Raw genomic sequence first — 20,779 nt, 5'->3', positions numbered from 1 at the left:
ACCACAGAGAATTACCAAGGAGGAGAGACAGCAGGTACTAGGATGAATAAAAGATCAAGGGCTGAGAAATCCTGCCCAGTGCCATAGAAGACCAACTAGTACAAGGACATTAACCAAACCTGGGCCACCAAGACCCTGCTAGACCTCCAAAACCTGAGCCCGAATATCAGCCCATGACATGTAGAAAACAGCAGTCAATGCTGTGGACTTATGAACATCATGGGCCTGAGGGTAGCTTTAATGACACTGCAGACACCCTGAGAAATATGAACCTTGAAACAGGGAAATAGTCAACCAACAAAGCATCCGAGGCCGGTAATGGTGAAGCGTCTTCACTAGACAACAAATAATGCACCCCAGGACCGACCGACCAGACTTCAATTACCAACAGGTCCCTTCAGAAGCCAGCAGACTCATTACTTGCCAGAAGAGAAGGCTGCAGATGAATAAACTGCCTATTAGGGCTAAAGGGCCAAAACTGCCACCTCCAGGGAAGAGAATGGAGCAATGAGACCTAAAATAACAAGTGACAACCCTAGAAGCACACTACTGTATTTAGTCCCATCCCCAGTGATGGGACTAAACTTGGAGTTGGCTGTGAGCTGGAGGCTCAGGGACACCTGGTAGTGGTTATCAGTATTAACTGGTTCAAGCTCATTTAAAGTGAACCAATTGTTTGGAATGGATCATTTGACCATTTCGATGCTTTGTTTTCTATGAATCTTGCATTTGTTTGTAAAGATCTACTAACGTTCTGGATGCTTTCCCAGCGAGGAGGGTGATAATTGTTGTTCCCTGCTTCCTGTGCCTCTGTGACGAGGAACCAGGTTCTAGGTCTTGTCTCCAAAAGGCCAAACTGCAACTGATGTCACCCTATAGTGGGCAGCCATCTCTGCAAGATAACTTCAGCCAGCCATCATTGGGCTCCTCCCAGAAATGTCAAGTCCAGATAAACTCTGGTCAAGTAGAAACAGACCACTTCAACTTCTATTTTTTTAATTTTATGTACCAAACTGTGTTGGAGTTTTTTTTTATATTTGTATCATAATTTGTCATATTAGAGTTGGTTTAAAAAAAAATTATGAATCTTATCAATGTTTGGATTCAGCACAAATAACAGCATTGAATGTAAAAAAAATGCCAGTTTCTGGGTGAGCTCCTTAGGTTCCCTGAAGCTATTCTACTGATATAGTGCTATCCTATTTGGGATCATCAGTCGCAGAGTTCTTGTTGCCCACTAGGAACCAGAAAAAGAACCTCAGAGAGGCACAGGGAGCAATGGCCTATGAACAATTTACATTTAATGTATATCATACTTGCCATCGACCTGGGAAGGCACGTAGAAAGTTAGTCAAAACAAAACAGACCACCGTCTGGTTGAAAAATGCGACTGACGTCCTCAAAATAGCAAAAACTCCCCCAGAAAGAAAACAAACAAGCAACACTTTGCTCAACAAGCTCCTCCTCCCGACTAGTTGTTCGTTAGCAAAGGCAGGGGAAGCCAGCCCGGGTAACCCATGCTACCTACCCTCCAGTTCTTGAATGATGAAAACCACTGACCAGAGTCAGGGTGGGGGTCAGGCAGCCCAGGTAAGTCAGGACTTAGCCCAGTCAGTTATTTGTAACAAGAGGGAGGGAGGGTGTCAAGAAGCCTCTGGGCTTATCCAGAAACTGCCGTTTCATACATTCAATGCTGGTTTTCTGTGGGGAGCCCTGTCAGCTTCCTGAAGTAAACTACCCACAGAGAAGGAATAACAGGCACTTACAAGGGAGGCGGCGGCAGCACCACAGGTCTCAATGTGAGGAAGAGACAGACGGCTGCGACAGGTGCCCCAAAGCAACTTGCGCATAAGGGGGGCCCAGGATATTCACGAGATACCTGGCGGCCAGGACCCTGTTCAACCTCCAAAACTCCTGCGCTCGAATATTGTCCCAAGACATATTACCAAAGACAGCTGAAAGAGTGGCATACTTTCTAATGTCATGAGTGCTAGGGTAGACTGCAGTTTAGCTAGACTTAAAGGCACTGAGACAACCTGAGACACACGAGTCCTTGAACAGGGAACCGGGGAAACTAAAGCAACCCAGAACATGTCCATTGACACAGAACCGGTGGCCTGCAGGTAGCGGTGTAAAGCAGCTACCAGACACGGCACGTTATGCACCCCCGGCTGAACCAACTAAGCATCCACAACCAACTGACCCCTCCGGAAGCCCGCCATCTTATTCTTCGCCAGAAAATAAGAAGCCGGCTGCAAACGAACAAAACGACCACCAGAACCAAACGAACGAAAATCCCAGTGCCGAAGAAAAGCATGAAGTTCCCCAACCCGACCCCAAGAGGCCAAGGCTAACAAAAACAAAACCTTCCAGAAGCAATCATGAACTGAAGGGGCCACCACAAACAGAGGTGAAGAAAGAAGAGAAAGACCCTGGTCCAGAGACCAAGAAGACTAAGGGGGTATATGAGCAGGCCAGAGATGAAAAACGCACAAATAAACTTGCGAATAGGGTGAAAGTGACATCCACTTCCTGGGTACCCGGAGCATCATGGAGCTCCGGTTGTACCCAGGAATTCTTGGCCAGCGCAGACCACAAGTGCAGGAACAGCCCCACAAGGCAAAAATCCCTGAACAGGAAATCATGGCCAGAGGCAACATCTGACTGCCAAGCTCATCAGTCAAGAACTGAAGGTTGGGTAGAAGGTTACACAGGCCAGCTCACCCTCCCCCTGTGGGATGGAGGGGGGGGGGGGTGCACTAATGAGCTGGGGGCTAGTTGGAGGAAGTGAAGTGTTGCTTGTTTTCTTTCTAGGGGAGGTCTTTTGCTATTTTGAAGCCGTCGGTCACAATTTTCAGTCAGTGGTCTGTTTTGTTTTGCCTATCTTTCTGGGGTGCCTTCCCTGGTCAATGGCAAGTATGATATACTTTACATGTAAAGTGTCCATAGGCCATTGCTCCCTGCGCCTCTCTGAGGGAACCAGGTTTTGGTTCTGGTCCCCAGTGGCCAACAAGAACTCTGACTGATGACCCCAAATAGAATAGCCATATATCAGTAGGATAGCTTCAGGGGAGCCAAGGCTCCCCACAGAAATTCTTTGGTCATGGACAAACTGCAATAATGATATTCAATGTTGACTGTTTTGGGTATATTCTCTTTTGAATAGCATTGTTTGATATTATTATTTATAATACAATACCATTTAATTTTATTTGAAAAAGTTTATGCACTACAGTGTATAATGTAAGTTTATGTTTAGATAAGAGCAGCTGTTAACATGAATATGTCCTGGCAAACTGACTTAGCACCGACTTACATGAACAAACCTGCTTAATACCTCCATGATGGGGTTCTGGGAGTTCTTCTACTCCCCAAGCCCGGCACGAGGCCAGGCTCGACTTGTGAGAGCTTGGTCCACCAGGCTATTGCTTGGAGCAGCCCGCAGACCCACATATCCACCACATCCCAGTTGATCCGGCACTCCTTGAAGATCTATTGAAGATGTCCACAGTTGTTCCCGCAATATTTCTTATACTCGATGGGAGGATGTAGAACAACCAAGAACCTCTGATGTATATACAGTTTTCTCTTATTGTGCTTATGGCACCCCTGCTTTTCTCTGGTTCTATTCTGCATTTTCTTCCATATCGTTCATTCCAGTATGTTGCTATTTTACTGTGTAGATTTGGGACCTGGCCCTCCAGTATTTTCCACGTGTATATTTGACATCTCTCTCGTCTCCTTTCTAGTGAGTACATTTGGAAAGCTTGGAGACGATCCCAATAATTTAGGTTCTCTGTACTCTGTCTATTTTAGCAATCTCTCCTCCTCTGAAGGGGCAAGCGAGTACTGCGCAGCACTCAAGATGGGGCAGCAGTGATTTGAAGAGTATAACTATTGTGATGAGATCTCTGGATTTGAAAGTTCTTGTAATTCATCCTATCATTTATCTGGCTGACGCAATATTTGCTTGGTTATACAGTACTCCCTAAACGTTAAGTCGTCAGACATCATTATTCCCAAATCCTTTGCATGCTGTTTTCCTACTACGGGCAGATTTGATTGCGTTTTGTACCCTGTATTAAGGTCCTCATTTTTACCGTACCTAAGTACCTGTACCTGGAATTTATCACTGTTAAACATCGCATTATTTTCTGCTGCCCAGTCGAAAACTTTATTAATATCTGCTTGTAGTTTTTCAATGTCTTTAACCGAGGTAATTTTCATGCTGATTTTTGTGTCATCTGCAAAGGATGATATGAAGCTGTGATATGTATTTGAGTCTATATCTGATATGAGAATAAGGAAAACAGTGGTGCAAGTAGTGCACCACAAGACTCGCAAAACAAACACATAATTATTCCACTGAAAATTTTGAACTCAACATGAACATGTTCACTAGAGTGAAATTTGCTCTAAGGAGGTCCATCTGTACTGGATTTTGTCAATCATTTCATAACATACAAAACTAAGCAATTTCACTTTTATTTGGGCTTCAGGTTTGCAAACACTTTGTTGCATCTTAATTGCATTACTAAGTCATATATGAAGTCTCTGATGTAACTGTCTTTTTCAGATTTTTTAGTATCAAATATGGCAACAAATGTAATTCTAGGCTCAACTCTGCATAAGAAGTATGTTGATCCAACCTGCAAGTAAACAATGAAATTCTTTTAGTATTTTAGTAATATACCTATGAGCCATTCTATATTATAGACGCATGACACTTCTGAATGTGATGGACATTATGACACTCATTACTAACTTGTTGATCGAAGAAGTGCACAACATGATCTAGCAAAGCATGTTCATTGCTCCGGTCTGAAACTCGCATAACAATGCTAGGCCATCTCTCCAGAGGTTTAGTCTGAGTAAAAGAAACATGATTACTTAAGTAAAACACATACAAATAACTGTATTTTGCTATTAGTGTTATTACACTTGATAAACTAATACATGCAAATTGTACCAAAACAAAAATCTTGTATCACTTAAAAATATTTATCCTCCTTAATATAAGAATCTTACTAAAACAATATTCATTCTCTAAATGTTTATTTAATTTTAGTACTTTCCTACACTAATTATTACCTAATACCACATTACCCATAATAATCTACCATATTTTTTTTTATTTTGTGTTTGGAAACTTCCTACTTTTGTGAGTTGAGGATGCATATGCAGAGAAAAGAGAGGAGCAGAGGGCCTAAGGCATTGATAACAAATATTCAAACATCACACAAATTTATCATACCTTTCACTATTAATATTGTGGAGACCTAATGCCACCATTGAAAATTCATGCGCCATTTTGTGTAACACATCTTTCAATGTTACCACTCGTACAGTCATAAGGAGGAAAAGCCTTCATGCAAATTGCACCTATTTCAAAGAAAAAGAATATATGAACCCCGGTGGTTGAGGAAATTGTGGACCGGTGGCTTGTTCACTCTGTTTGCGGGTGTGCTAGGTGAAGTTTCCGGCGTTGATGGGATGCTTGTTGATTTTCCCTCCTGGGCTACGTGTTAACTTTTACATAGTGATGCTTGTCCTGTGCCTTGTTATTCTTTGCCATTTGAAACTGCCTAATGTTGGTACTTGGTTGGTATGAGTATGCCGAGCATAAAAATATATTAAACTATGAATTATGTTTAATACAGTATACAGTTTGAATTGTTGATGGATTACATCAAGATGGATACATCATGATGGATACTCATACAAGTTACAAGTAACTTGTTAACCAAGTGTTAGTTTGATGGACCAAGAGTCAATTGCAATACCCCTAGTCCTTGTTAAAGTGGTCTACTCTCTTGAGATATTTTGTAATTTAATTTTAAGTAGTAGTGAATAAAATCACTGTAAAGTAAGTTTCTATTATATGAGATATGTGTTACATGTCATAATATATGTTGTCTTAACATAGGAACTGTGTGCAGCCCAGGAATGTGGTGTCTGTTACTTCAGTAAATTAACTGATTGAGCAAGCCCCATTTCACAATTATTCACACTTTCGTAAAGGCCAGGTATTTATTTCTACCTAGTTTCATTGATACCAGTAGAAAAAAAACGCTGCCCTTATAACAACTGAAAGGAACTATAGTCATTATGGCATAAAAATTATATAATCTCACAGGAGGGTAAGTGAAGATAGCAGGGTAACTATCTAAGCCCTTAGGAGGTGGCACCGATTCCTCTGGATGATGATAGCCTGCACCCTGATAGTCCTCGACTCCAGCAGCTTCAAAGACCAGACACACACTAACTGCATCACTTCTCCTCTGAAAGCTTTGAATCCTGAAAAACCAAAACTTAAGTTTATTGATCCAATTTACATTATTCCTTATGGGAAAAACCCAGCACTGAATATAATGAAAAGCCATTTTCTGGGTGAGTCATCAGTCACAGGAGTCTTTATGCCTACCAGGAACCACGAGCCAGAACCTGGCTCCCTTAGAGAGGCACAGGGAGCAATGGCCTTTGAGCATTTTACATTTAAAGTACAGCGATACCTCGGCTTAGGAATGTCCCTCTGTACGAACTTTTCGGGTTACGAACCCGATTTCTTCGTAAAATCCGAATCGGGTTACGAACTTTGGCTTGGAAACTAAGTTTGTTGATATGAGTATGGCCAACCTAGCGCATGGTGGTACACTGACCGCACCTCAGTTTACCAGTGCCTCCCACCTAGTGACAATCGTGCCTGAATTCTTTGTAAAGAATTTCAGTTTTTTTTCGGATTTTTGGGTATTTGAACATAAAAGTTATTATTACATATCTCGCCATGGGTCCCAAGAAAGTTGGTGGTAAGGTTCAAGCCAAGAAAACACATGTGAGAATGACCATAGAGAAAAAACAAGAGATCATTCATAAACATGAAAATGGTACACGTGTTGTTGAACTTGCTAAGCAGTACAACAAATATATGTCAACGCTATGCACTGTACTTGCTAAGAAAAAGGACATTATGAATGCTAAAGTGGCAAAAGGCGTATCAACAATCACGAAACAAAGAACACAAACACTTGAGGGTGTTGAAAAGTTGTTATTAATTTGGATACATAACAAGGAGTTAACAGGTGATAGCATTTCAGAGGCTATCATTTGTGAGAAAGCAAAGCAATTGCATGAAGACCTTTTAAGGAAATCCCCTGGAACGAGTGAGGCAGATATGAAAGTGTTTAAGGCAAGCAGAGGATGGTTTGAGAAATTTAAAAAAAGAAGTGGTATTCATAGTGTTGTGAGACATGTGGAACCTGCAAGCTCAGACAAACCAGCGGCTGAAAGATTTGTTAATGAATTTAAAGATTTTGTGGAGAGTGAGTATACCTACCACAACAAGTGTTTAATTGTAATGAGAGGACTATTCTGCAAAAGATTGCCTAAGAGGACATACATTACCCTGGAGGAAAAGTCATTGCCAGGATACAAGCCTATGAAAGATAGGTTTACTCTGTGCTGTGTGGCAATGCGAGTGGTGATTTGAAAATTAAACCCTTGCTTGTGTATCATTCTGAAAATCCAAGGGTTTTAAAAAAAATATAATTTGCAGAAAAGTCAAATGTGTGTGATGTGGAGGGCTAATAGTAAGGCATGGGTGACAAGGCAATTTTTTACGGAGTGAGTGAATGAGGTGGTTTGCCCTGCCATAAAAAAATATCTGCAGGAGAAAAGTTTGCCACTCAAGGCCCTGCTTCTCCTCGACAATGCTCCTGCTCATCCTCCAGACTTGGAAGATGCATTGTTGGACAAATTTAATTTTGTTACTATAAAGTTCCTTCCTCCTAACACCACTCCTCTAATTCAGCCTATGGACCAGAAAATCATATCCAATTTTAAGAAACTTTATGATAGGGCACGTTTCCGGAAATGTTCCGAAGTGACTGATTCTACACACCTCAACCTCAAAGAGTTCTGGAAAAACCATTTTAACATTTGTACTGCTTTAAAACTCATTGACAAAACCTGGCAAGAAGCGACTCAAAGAACCCCTGATCTCTCTCTGAAGAAAATTGTGGCCTGAATGTGTTTCAGAACTAGACTTTGAGGGGTTTGAGCCTGAACCTGAAGTGACTATTGTTGAGGAAATTGTTACTCTGGGCTAAAAATTGGGCTTGCAGTTGGATGGTGTTGATGTGGAAGAGTTGGTGGAGGAACACAGCAAAGAACTGGCCACCGAAGATCTCCTAGCCCTTCACAATGAGCAGCAACAAGAGGTAGCCGAGGAAATTTCTTCACGGGAGGAGGAGGCAGTACAGAATGTACCTTCCTCAGCATTAGGAAGTGGTGTAGACTGTGGGAAGAAATGCAAACTTTTGTCGAAACGACTTGCCCAGATCAAAGCTGTAGTAGGCCGCTGCATTAACCTTTTTAATGACAATGTGATGCCTCACTACAAACAAGTGTTACAACGAAGGGAAAAACAATCCTCAATGGATCGATTTTTAGTGAAAAAATTAAGCAGTGAGCCACAAGCAGGTCCTAGTGGTATGGAGGCAAAATGTGCCAGAGTGTCTACCCCGGAGAAGTCATCACTGCCTGATGTTATAATGGAAGGGGACTCCCCTTCCAAACACTAACACCTCTCCTCCTTCCTCCCCTCTTCACCGTCTTCCATACACCAACAAGAGTCATCAGTAAAGGTAAGTAATAAGTATATACTTTAGTACTAAAGAGTTGGGTGAATTAGGTATAATTTTTACTTTGAAGTTAATTTTTTGGGGAGTGTGAAATGGTTTAATTCATTTACATTATTTGTAAATGAATTAATCCATTTCATTTGTATCCCATAAGAAATAATGGGATAATTCACTTCGGTTTACAAATTTTCGACTTACGAACCATCTCTAGGAACAGATTAAATTCGAAAGCCGAGGTACCACTATACAGTATATAGAATGAGTTTGGATTGATATAAATAGGAGCTGCAAAAAGTTTTTTGCAGTTTCCTTAATTCTTATGTCATGTATAAACATCTTCACAACATATCACTAGAAACTGGTCATATTTTAAATTTAGCTTTTCTTCAGCAAATATTTTTGTTCTTATAAAATGCTTAATTTGAGTCATACTGAATTTTGTTGCAAGTACTGTAACCATTTATTTTATATATATATTATTTATATTATATATATATATTATTTATATTATATATATATTATTTATATTATATATATATTATTTATATTATATATACACACACACACATATATACCTACCTACCTACCTAGAATAATGTATAATATTGGTGGCACTGTAAATTTCATTTACTGCAATCCAACATAATATGATTAAGTAGCATGATTCAGTTAAGGTAAGTTAGTGTCATCAAATATAAGTGTCAAATTATGGTAAGTGTCATCAAACACTTACTTTGAAACATAATCACATGCTTGCCCTTGTCGGGAAATAAGAGCCTTCATATCTGCCGGTGAGCTTTGTGCTGCCAGGGTTTCATGGAAATACAGAGAAAACTTGGAAACAAATGCCGCTTTTGCTTGCCAGAGCCACTGGTATAAGGAAGGAAGGGGAGAAGACTTCAAGAAACTGGAGCCAAACCCATACTTCTTTGTCTGTAAAAAACAAAAACAGCATTGAATGTAATGAAATGCCAATTTCTGGGCAAGTCCTGGTGGCTTCCTGAAGCTATACACCAAGATGGTTCCCATCTTACAGGTCACATCAGCAGTGGTGTTCCTGGGACTACCATGGAACAAAGCCAGAACCTGGCCATACCCCCATCCTCACGGAGGTGCGGGGAGCGGAAATATTTTGCCACCTCACTGGGGAAGGTATCCAGGAAGTCAGCGAATCAAAAACAAGCCACTGCCAGGTTCATAAGAGACTAATGAACTCCCGAACTATAGGAAAGGGGCTCACCATCTTCAAGGGGACTAAGCAATCAGTTCTGGTGCAGATACACAAACAAATCCTACCCAATGACCTGGAAGGAAGGGAATAGGGGGGAACCAGGGAGCCATCAGGTTCACTCAGAAATTGTCATTTCATTACATTCAAGGCTGGTTTTCTGGGGTAATCCCTATGTGGCTCCCTAAAGTTAACTATCCATGGAGAAAAAAGAACATAAGGAAACTTACCAGGGAGGAGGGAGGATCATAGGAGTCAGGATAAAGAAGAAACCCCAGGATGAGAGACATGACCAAAGGCCACACAAAAGGCACTGGGGCCCAAGAACATTCACCAAATTCTAAGCCACCAGAGCCCTGTTAGAGTTTCAAACCCACACACCTGAATATAGGCCCAGGACACATTAGGAAACACAGCCATGAGAGTGGCATACTTCCGAACATCATAGGCACAAGGGTAGACTGCAGGCTGGCTAGGATTAACACTGCGGACGACTTGAGAAACACGTGGCTTAGCACAGGAAACCAAGGAAACAGGATCAACCCACAAAGCATCCACCGAAGCAGAATTGGTGGCACAAAGGTAGCAGTGGAGAGCTGCCACCGGCCACATCATATGATGCAACCCCGGCCAAACCAACCGTGAATTAATAACCAAGGGCCCTCACAGAAACCAACCAACTCATTCTTTGCCAGCAAAGGAGCTGGCTGCAAATGAACAAAATGCCCATCGGGGCCAAAACAACGAAAACTGCATCTCACGAGGAAAGCATGAAGCTACCTGACTTGACAACCAGAAGCAAGAGACACCAAAAGCAAAGGCTTGGTGAAAGAATCATGGACTGAAGAGGACACCATAAAATGAGAAGAAGGAAAGGTGAAGGTGAGAACATGGTTCAACAACCATGCAGGTTCAGGTGGTGCATGAGAAGGCTGGAGGTGAAACAAAGCACGAGACAGCCTGTAAAATGGCGTGAACTAGTATCGACACTAAACGTAAGCTGCAGCAACTCCACCAGCATCACACAATATGAGGCGACAGAATTCAGTATGAGATACTGACCAATAAAAAGTCAAGAAAGAAGAAGAAGAGAGCACCATACTCTCAGAAACTGACAATGATAAAGGGGAACAGAGGTAAAACAAGAGTTGGATAACCTCATATTGTTACTGAGAAGAGGAACACAGGTGGGACAATCAAAGAAGCACTAGGGAGCATACAGGGAAGGTAATCCTAGGCATATGGAGCTTCAAGTATTGTATAATCCAAGTTCATGCTACAACATAATGTACACAAAAAGCCACCAAGGGCATACACCAAAACTACTTAGCTGAACAGAGGAGCCTACGTGGAAGAGCGGTGACCAAGGAACCACTATGGCAGTCAGGGGGGGCCCCAATTACATCAGCATAAGAACTGACTGTAAAGACCCCTGGAGGTGGTAAGACCCTCGCCCCTCACGTCAAATGAGGCAGGTGAGGTGCGGCAAATAAGCTCATGCTAGCTTCGAGAGATTCAAATGTTTGTTTACATAATTGGCGAGTAATTAGGTGGGTTTAGAGGTGTTAAGTCTCTTTTGAACCCAGCAGTGGTTTGTTTTGACTCGCTGACTTTCTGGAAGTGTTCTCTGGTGAGGTAGCGAAATGATAATGCTGCCTGTGCCTCTGTGAGGGGGCCATACCTGGAGAGGGTCTCGGAAGCTCTTCTACTTCCCGAGCCCAGCCTCGGTCCAGTCTCAACTTATGTTATCTTGGTCCAACAGACCAAGCTTGTAACTGCTCGCAGGCCCACATATCCACCACAGCTTGGTTGGTTCAAGACTTCTTGCAAGAATATATCTGTCTCTGAAATATGTCCACCATTATTCCAGCAATATTTCTAATGCTTGCTGGGAGAGAATTGAACACACGTGAACCTCTGATGTTCAGACAGTGCTCTCTGATTGTGCCTATGGAACCTCTACTCTTCAAGGAGGAGTAGAGGAGCCATAGGTTCCATTCTACATTTGCATCTGCCACAAATAGGGGCCTGACAGTCGAGTGGACAGCGCTTTGGATTCATTGTCCTGAGGTTCCGGGTTCAATCTCCGGTGAAGGCGGAAACAAACCAGCGTTGAATGTAATGAAACGCCATTTTCTGGGTGAGACCCGGAGGCTCCCCGGAGCTTTACCGGCTGATATGCTAATGTCAGACTTTGGCATCAGTCATGTGTATGGAGTTCTAGGGCCTACCGGGGACCACGAGCCAGAACCTGGCCCCCTCAGAGAGGCAAGGGGAGCAATGGCCTATAGAAACCCCCGTGTGGTTGGAAGCATTCTATGTCTGCCATCGACCGGGTCAAGCATCCAGAAAGGTAAGCATTCCAAAACAAACCCCTATTCTGGTGAAAATTGCTACCTAAGCCGAACTAGTGAATAGAACTCTTCAACAGAAAACACGGAAACTAGTATGACGTCATACGTCACCGCGCCGCTGTCTGCGCAGCTCCCCCCTCCCCGGGAGGGGGAAGGGGGAGCCCCAGACCTCCCACGCCGGCTATCCACCCATCAGTTCTGAGGCTGGATGTCAAAACACGCGAAAAAACGCCGACCGGAGGGAGGGAGGGTTGCCGGGGAGCCTCCGGGTCTCACCCAGAAAATGGCGTTTCATTACATTCAACGGTGGTTTTCTGGGGGGAGCCCCGTCGGCTCCCCGGAGCTAACTACCCACAGAGGAAGGTCAAAGGGACAAAACCGGGAGGCGGACACCACGCACCCCCCAAGGAGGCGAGACAACCGGCAGCAAACGCCAACCCAAGGCGCCACAGCCCCGAAAATCCCGGGAACAACACGAGAACCACGAGCAGCAAGGCCCCTGCACGAACACCAAAAATCCATGCCCGAAAGACTGCAAGGCCACGTCGCCCAGACGGCAGCGAGAGCAGCGAAGCCACGAACGCCACAGGCATGAGGGAAGAACACAGGCAGCTTAGCCGCAAGAACACGGCTGACCACCCGGGACACCATCACCCGCGAACCGGGAAGAACAGAACCGGATCAACGCAAAACGCGCTCCGGACCCAAACGCCGTGGCACGCAAACAACAGCAGAGGGCCGCCACTGAACACAAAAACGACACACCCCCGGCCCGACCAACAAAGCACCAACAAACCCTGGACCCCTCCAGAATGCAGCAGCCCCACCCCGCGCCAGAAAAGATGGAGACTGCTGCCATCAAACAACCAAAACGCTAAAACCGAAGGAGCAAGAAAACACAGCGAACCGACCCCCAGAGGCAAAGGCCCAAAGGAAAGAGCCGACGAAAAAACACACCGGAACCGAAGGGGCACTACCAACCGAGGAGAAGACAGAGCGCGCTGACCAGAGACCAGGATGGTGCAAGCGGCGCACGAACAGGCCGGAGGTGAAAGACGCACAAGACAGCTGACTAACGGTGCAGAAGCAACACCAAGACCGAAAGCAAGCTGAAGCGGCTCCGCCTGCGCCGCACGAAAAGAGGCGACAGTATGTGGCAAGACGACGGCCCCCAACCCCTACTAGAAAACCAAGCCGAGAGTAAACCAAGCCAACAAGAAGGACCCACCGAAGAAGGGACAGGAAAAGGAAGGACCGCCAAAATACCCCATACTGCCGCCAAGAAAGCACGCAGGTGGGACACCTACCACGAAGCCACCTGACCACCAACCGGAGGCGAGACCACGAGGCAGAACATAAGCAGCCCCGACAAGGCCCCCCCCGAGCCCAGGAAAAAGGCGGAGCCGCGAGAAGATCTCGGGCGCGACCACCGAAACCCAGGCGGCACAAGGAGATGGAACGTCTGCCGAACAGAAAAACTCCGAAGCATGCAAGCCCGCCAGGAGTTCAGAAACGACAGGTCCGACGCGAGACATCGCAAGAACCCCCCCAAAAAAAGTAAAACAACAACAACCGGCAGGGCAAGCTAGGAAAACCAAAGAAGGCGGAAGGGTCGCCGCCAGAACAGGACCCGAACCAAGGGGCACGAACAACTGCAATAGACCGAGACAAAGAAGCACATCACAGGACACAGGCTGACCAACGCCTAAGAACACACGCAGAACATTCCTGCTGCAGAAGAGGCAGGAAGAAAGAGCAGAAGCACAAAAAAAAAAAAAACCAGGAGAACAACCAGGGGTGGACAATCAGGCAGGGACAAAAACCCCACGCAATCCCCAGGCACAAAACGGCAGCAAAGCGCCACTCCACAACCGGACACAGGAACAAGGACACGCCACCGTGAAACACGGTACCAATGCTCACGTGCAGCAGCAGCAGCAACAGGCACCACTGCAACATGCAACATGTAAATAGCAACTCCCCTCTGCAAAGGCAGAGAACGGAGCAGGCAGACCCCAGACAGGGCCAACGGAGACACGACAAAACCCTGCAGGCCCAGAAACCTGCACCAGGCGACCGACGGCGGAGAAAACCCCGCTCGATACCTGCTGGATGAGGTACTGGGAGCTCTTTTACACCTCAAGCCCGGCCCAAGGTCAGGCCAGACCGGCCAGAGGATGGCCCACCAGGCAGCTGCTAGGAGCAGTCCACCGGTCCACATACCCCCACAACCAGGACGGGCCGGAACTGCCATACGAAAACAGGCCAGTGCGCCCTGGAAGTCCACGGACGAACCAGCAAGAAGGCTTATGCTCGCAAGTAGGTCGTGTAACAAGCACAGACCTCTGATGGTAATACAGTGTTCCCCAAAGGTGCCAATAGCACCACTGCACTCCGCTGGTACTATCCCGCAAGTTCTACCAGATAGGCGGGACCCAAGAGCCAGAGCTCAAATCCTGCAAGCACAGCCAGGAGCCTCACCAGGTGAGTACAGAACCAACCCTACAACCCCCACACCTCACAACATTAAAAAAGGAGGGTCCCCTGAATGACTCCAGCATGGGTTGGACATGCACATGAGGGGGACAGGAAGGGGTGATAAAGGGACAGTCACTGGTGTGCGAACGGTCTCAGTCGTACAAAATTATACCTAAATAAAAACAGGTATATGAACACCGCCGCATCCAGCGCCCGGCCAAAAGACGCCAGACCGCAGAAACTCACCTGGCGAATGGTGGCTCGAACTTGACACGACTCAACCGTGCCCAGAAGAACTTGGGAGCACCGCCAGGTGAAGACGCCAGAGCCGGACCCGCAGGAGAACAGGGAGAGGCGAAGGAGGCGGTCCACACCCATGACACAGAAAACCGCGGTGTCCTCCCCACAACTGGGAACCAGGACACCCCTGGTGCAAAGGGGCACATACCGCAGCCAGGGAGAAGAACGAGAGGCGAAGCACTGTAGCAAAAAAGGGCGCAAAACCCCAGCACTGAACCATCGCCCAGACCAAAACAAACTCCACGGCGCATGCGCATAACACGCTGGCCGAACCGCACACCCTCCCTGCGGGAAGGCGCCAGCCAGGACTATTGCACGAGAAAAGGAGCCAAAAGAGGAAGCAGGAACAATAAAACCGGCCAAGAAGCAAAGAGCCCAAAAAAAAAGGGAACCCAAACGGGCGACAAGTAGCCCAAACGGGCGACAAGTAGCCCAAACGGGCGACAAGTAGCCCAACCGGGCGACAAGTAGCCCAACCGGGCGACAAGGAGCCCAACCGGGCGACAAGTAGCCCAACAGGGCGACAAGTAGCCCAACAGGGCGACAAGTACTAGGAGCCGACAGACGTTCCAATAATGCGGGAAGTAGCGAAAAACCTTCCCGTACCCTCGAGAACACAGAAGCCAACACTAGTCCCGAAGGCACACGAAGGCGCAGGCGCACCCGAGATCAAAAGTCACGCAGAACCCCAACGAACGGGGAAACATGACAAAAACACCGTCCCAAAAAGCGGGGGAGGAAACATCCACCCACAGGACGGAACCAACCGACTCAAAGGCCAAGGAACCGAGCCCGGGGAGGGGCCGACGTCCAACAGCACGTACGGCGAGTGGGGAGGAAAGACCCCACTCCGCGTAACCACAAGCCCCGCCTAGAGGGGGATAAAACCCCCCACGGGGTCTAACGGGGCCAAGGCCCCCCCCAAGGCAGCCCCTCCCCAGCCCCGGGAACCTACACGACAGGCCCCGGGGCCGAGCCGTTCCCCCAAAGCCCCGGCCGTACCAGAAAACCGGGGCAGCCGTGAAAACACTAAGGAAGGGAGCCCACTGGCAGACTCATACAACACGGCTGGAGGAACAGGCCCAAATGCCCCCGTCACTACCCCGGAAGGGGAATTCCCCGAGACTGCCCGAGTCTCAACACCACGAAACACCCCGCCCTGAACCTACAGACGGTAAGGAACCGGATGCAGGCAGGAAGGGTGAACCAGGGGAAAGACAAGGGGGCGTGGATGCAACCAACACCCCCAAGCTCCCAAAACGAAATACAACGGGGCAGCCCCGGGGCTCCCGGGGAGGAAACCACGAGAACGTTGCCACCACCAAGGCTCAAGTGCAACGCCCCTGCTGCCCGCACCCGCTTTGTTAGCACAACTGGGTAACCGAGCCACAACGAGCAACCAAACTCGCAGGACACCGGGTCGAAGGTGTCACCGACCCCACAGGCAGCAGACGGAGGCAAAACAGAGAGTCACCCAGAGACAAAAGGTGAGAGCAACCCTCAAACTCGCTGGAAGCGAGGGGGGGGCTCTGGGGTCACATCCATCGGACCCGCGCGCCCCCAGGGGTTTCCCAGGGTCCCGAGCGTTTACTTTAAGAGGACTCGCGCTCAGGTAATCCCAGGCAGGGTACTGCTAACCGGCACCCAAGCTACCAAACAACTTTCTAAGAGCTGAACCCCCGGGACGTGTACACTCACGGGGACCTAGCAGGGGGTACCACCAGAAATACTCAGAACACAAGGGACACAAGGGGCAAGAACGAAGGCAGACCCCCCCACCAGGTATATAAACAAAAGAAAAAGAAAACCCCGCAAGAGGACAGCGTACCCAAGCGGAACAGAGCCGGCCGCTATGATTGGTAAAGACAAGCTGCACAGTACCCCGCGCCCCACCAGTGCAAACACCGCCCCTTACTCTAAGGCGAACAAGGGAGACAGAACACCCGAGCACACAAAGAGCGGCCGAAAACCAAGCGGTAAACGGCCAAGCAGGGGCAGGACCCAAGGAACTTGTGGAAGGTGGCCCCAAGCCCCAAGGGCAGTACTTACAAGGCACCTAGGGAAGGGAACCCTAGGCGCATGCAGCCCGAGTACTGAAGAATCACACCCGGCTCACGCACCACCTAGAAAACAGACACCACACTCTAGGTACAGTGCTGAAACAACCACTGGAGCCGGAGCACATAACCATTGCCTATAGCATCAGCCGAAGAACTGATGGGTGGATAGCCGGCGTGGGAGGTCTGGGGCTCCCCCTTCCCCCTCCCGGGGAGGGGGGAGCTGCGCAGACAGCGGCGCGGTGACGTATGACGTCATACTAGTTTCCGTGTTTTCTGTTGAAGAGTTCTATTCACTAGTTCGGCTTAGGTAGCAATTTTCACCAGAATAGGGGTTTGTTTTGGAATGCTTACCTTTCTGGATGCTTGACCCGGTCGATGGCAGACATAGAATGCTTCCAACCACACGGGGGTTTCTATAGGCCATTGCTCCCCTTGCCTCTCTGAGGGGGCCAGGTTCTGGCTCGTGGTCCCCGGTAGGCCCTAGAACTCCATACACATGACTGATGCCAAAGTCTGACATTAGCATATCAGCCGGTAAAGCTCCGGGGAGCCGACGGGGCTCCCCCCAGAAAATGGGCAGTGTTTCTTTGACCCTGATGTTCCTGTTCACCTAGCAGTAAATAGGTACCTGGGAGTTAAATAACTACTACGGGCTGCTTCCTGGGGATGTGTAACAAAAAGAAGGCATGGTCGAGGACCGAGAGGCGGGGACTCTAATCCCCGAAATCATCTCAAGATAACCTCAAGAAAATAACCCTTATGCCAAATAGAACTTCCACACCTGATGTCACCCATTAGCATGGAGCAATCTTGGCATGACAGCTTCAGAGAGCATTGGGCTCTCCCAGATATGATTGTTTAGACATCTAAGGTCAACACTGAGAGTCATCTGGCTTCGCTACTTTGAGTCAATACACACAGGGTCTAGCTTTGACAGATTCAGCTACTGTAGACTGCCACAAGGTTACTTTACCTCGAGGTTACCTCGAGATAGTTTCGAGGTTTAGCATCTCCGCAGCACAGTCCTCGACCAGGCCTCCAAGGTCAACTACTAATACAGCACATGAAACTGGATACAATGCACATTTTCAGTTTATTTCAAATTTTTTGTACATTTTGCATCCAAATTAATCATTCTATAATAAAAATTATTATTATTTTTTTTTTTTTTTTGCATAGGCAGATGTGCCAATCCACAGTTGCACTTTAGAGGACAAAAGAAAACTTGCCCAAAGTTCTTGCCCTGCATGGGATTCAAACTTGGGTTCAATCAGTTTTGAGCTGACTGCAGTAACTACTATGCAACAGGTCACCTACACATGCACATACATAAATAAATATAGTATAATGAAGCAGAATTCAAAAGCCAAATGCTATTTCTCTCAATAACCCAGAACAATAAATTGTTTTTCATCGAATAATGTCTCTCACCTCCTTTGACTGAACAACAGTGTGCCAACTATTTAGCTTTGAATGAGCATCGTGAAGATGAAGTAGGGATGGCAGGAAACGCCAGAACTGCATCTCTAGCTGGCTTCTCAATAAATGTATCAGAATGTCGCATTCATATCTGAAAAAAATGCAAAATATTTCATCTTTCCAATCATGTTATTTTGTCTTAGGAAATTAATCCTTAATGTCCATGTTATATATAGTAAGCATGGCTAATTAACCAGAATGCATGCACTGCACTGTTCATTAATGACTATGGTGCCATTTTTTTTTAACCCTATCCCTACCAAGGGTCAAAATGCAGCCAACATCAAGGGTCTAATGTAATGAAATGCCTGATTGACTGTAAATGGCTGACCGGTTGCTACCACAACTGTGAATGCTTAACTCCCTTCAGTTATGACTACCTGTGACTGGTCTTGACTGTAAGTGAATAGTTCTGACTGGCTGCCACACAACAGAGGCAGTGAAATGTTTGGAAGGAAAATCTGGAATCAATGATGCAGATACAAAAGCATTCAAGGGGAGCATGGGACGGTCTCACCACCTTCCCCCTCCTCCTTACCCTCCCATACACCAACACTGCTCCTCCCTCCCTCCTCCCTCCACACCGTCTCCCATACGTCAACAAGAGTCCTCAGTAAAAGTAAAGTGCAGTTAAATGTTCACTTATTTTATGAATGGTTTATATTTGCACCTAACTGTTTTGTGTATGAAAAATATAAGTACTGTAGTATTTTGTATAAAATGAATTTTAAGTTAATATTTTTGGGGGTGTGGAACGGATTAATTTAATTTACATTATTTCTCAAGGGAAAATTTGTTTTGGTTGATGAATTTTTGGTTGACGATGCGTCTCTGGGAACGGATTACGATCATAAACGAAGGTACCACTGTATGTCTACTAGAAAGACTGCTACCAAAATATACTTGTATAAATATATATATATAACTGCATTATGATTTCATAACAATGTGAGATCTCTTTCAACACCACCAAATATAACATAATAATGAAGACAGTAACTTACGTAAAGCTCGTTTTTATTGGAGTCAAGAGCGGATGATGGAAATTCCGGCTGTTACTGGAACTGATGTCTATTATGTGAGAAAGCAACTCTTCAAAATTCATCAAACGACAAATGGACATTTCAATTACCCTTTCATAGCTATTATTAGTGTTAAGAAAATACATATTTTATATAAAGTAAATGATCATTCACTTGTACTGAAGTTTAATGACATTAGCACCCAAATATTGGGAGCCATTCAACTTCAATTATATATTACTAAAACTAATATATACAAGTGAAACTCATTTAAATAGTAAACAAATAAATTTAACATCAGACAGGTAAACAGTCCTTTCTGTGGGAAGCTCCTGTAATGACTGGTATATTAACTCTAGCTTTTGTTGTTGCAATGGTATATAAAACCAGCACTGAATGTAATGAAATGCCAGTCTCTGGATGAGCCCCGGAGGCTCTCTGAAGCTAGCTAAGTGATTAAGTGCCATACTACTTGGAGTCATCAGTCACAGAGTTCTTGTGTGCCTACTGGGCACCACAAACCAGAACTTAGCCCCCTCAGAGAGGTGCAGGGAGCAATGGTTACAAAGAAACAAGCAACCAAATCTTCGTCCAACTACCCCCCCCCCCACTTGTTAGCTTCATCTCCCCCCCCCCTTATTGGGAGGGGGGGGGAGGGAGCCACAAGCCAATTCTTGAATGATAAAAGCTGCCAACCGGAAGGAGGAAGGGAGGGTATTAGGCTTCCTAACACCCACCCTCCCTTCCATTTCATTACATTCAATGATGGTTTTCTATGGGGAGGCCCATAGGCTCTCTGAAGCTAACTACCCACAGAGAAGGGAAAACAGAAACTTACCAGGGAGATGGCAGTACCAAAGACATCAACACGAAGAAGAGACTGTCAGTCGCGACAAACTCCCCAAAGCAAAACAAGGCCGTAGACAGCCAGGAACGTTACCCAGATATCTGGCAGCCAAGACCCTGTTAGACCTCCAAAACCCCGGTGCCCGAATATTGTTCCAAGACATGTTCCCAAACACAGCCAACAAAGCGGCATACTTCCGCACATCAAGGGCACGAGGGTAGACCACATGCTGGCTAGACTTAATGACACTGCGGACAACCCGAGACACACGAACCCTAGAAAAGGGAACCTGGGAAACTGGATCAACCCACAATGCATCCACTGAAACAGAACTGGTGGCCCGCATATAGCGGCACAAAGATGCAACCGCAC

General features: G+C 46.3%; 2 protein-coding genes across 7 annotated transcripts in view; both read right to left on the bottom strand.

The window, feature by feature from the left end:
• LOC123768505 (biorientation of chromosomes in cell division protein 1-like 1) overlaps window positions 1-3,453 on the bottom strand; it is a 125,906-nt gene extending 122,453 nt beyond the window's left edge. For all 6 annotated transcript variants that reach the window (XR_011230495.1, XR_011230496.1, XR_011230494.1 and 3 more), the window contains exon 1: window positions 3,317-3,453. The gene's annotated coding sequence lies outside the window, so the exon portion shown is untranslated. The remainder of the gene's footprint in view (window positions 1-3,316) is intronic.
• LOC123768504 (KICSTOR subunit 2) overlaps window positions 3,197-20,779 on the bottom strand; it is a 29,335-nt gene continuing 11,752 nt past the window's right edge. Inside the window, exons 5-10 of the mRNA XM_045759118.2 lie at window positions 19,543-19,680; window positions 18,491-18,629; window positions 9,373-9,572; window positions 6,135-6,297; window positions 4,766-4,867; window positions 3,197-4,649 (exon numbers count right to left, since the gene is read on the bottom strand). Coding sequence (XP_045615074.1) covers window positions 4,485-4,649; window positions 4,766-4,867; window positions 6,135-6,297; window positions 9,373-9,572; window positions 18,491-18,629; window positions 19,543-19,680 — 907 coding nt within the window. The 3' untranslated portion in view covers window positions 3,197-4,484. The remainder of the gene's footprint in view (window positions 4,650-4,765; window positions 4,868-6,134; window positions 6,298-9,372; window positions 9,573-18,490; window positions 18,630-19,542; window positions 19,681-20,779) is intronic.

The sequence above is a fragment of the Procambarus clarkii genome, chromosome 35, assembly GCF_040958095.1.
Source record: "Procambarus clarkii isolate CNS0578487 chromosome 35, FALCON_Pclarkii_2.0, whole genome shotgun sequence".
NCBI lineage: Eukaryota > Metazoa > Arthropoda > Malacostraca > Decapoda > Cambaridae > Procambarus > Procambarus clarkii.
Note: the sequence above shows the minus strand (reverse complement) of the source record. Positions and strands in the feature narration are given on the sequence as shown.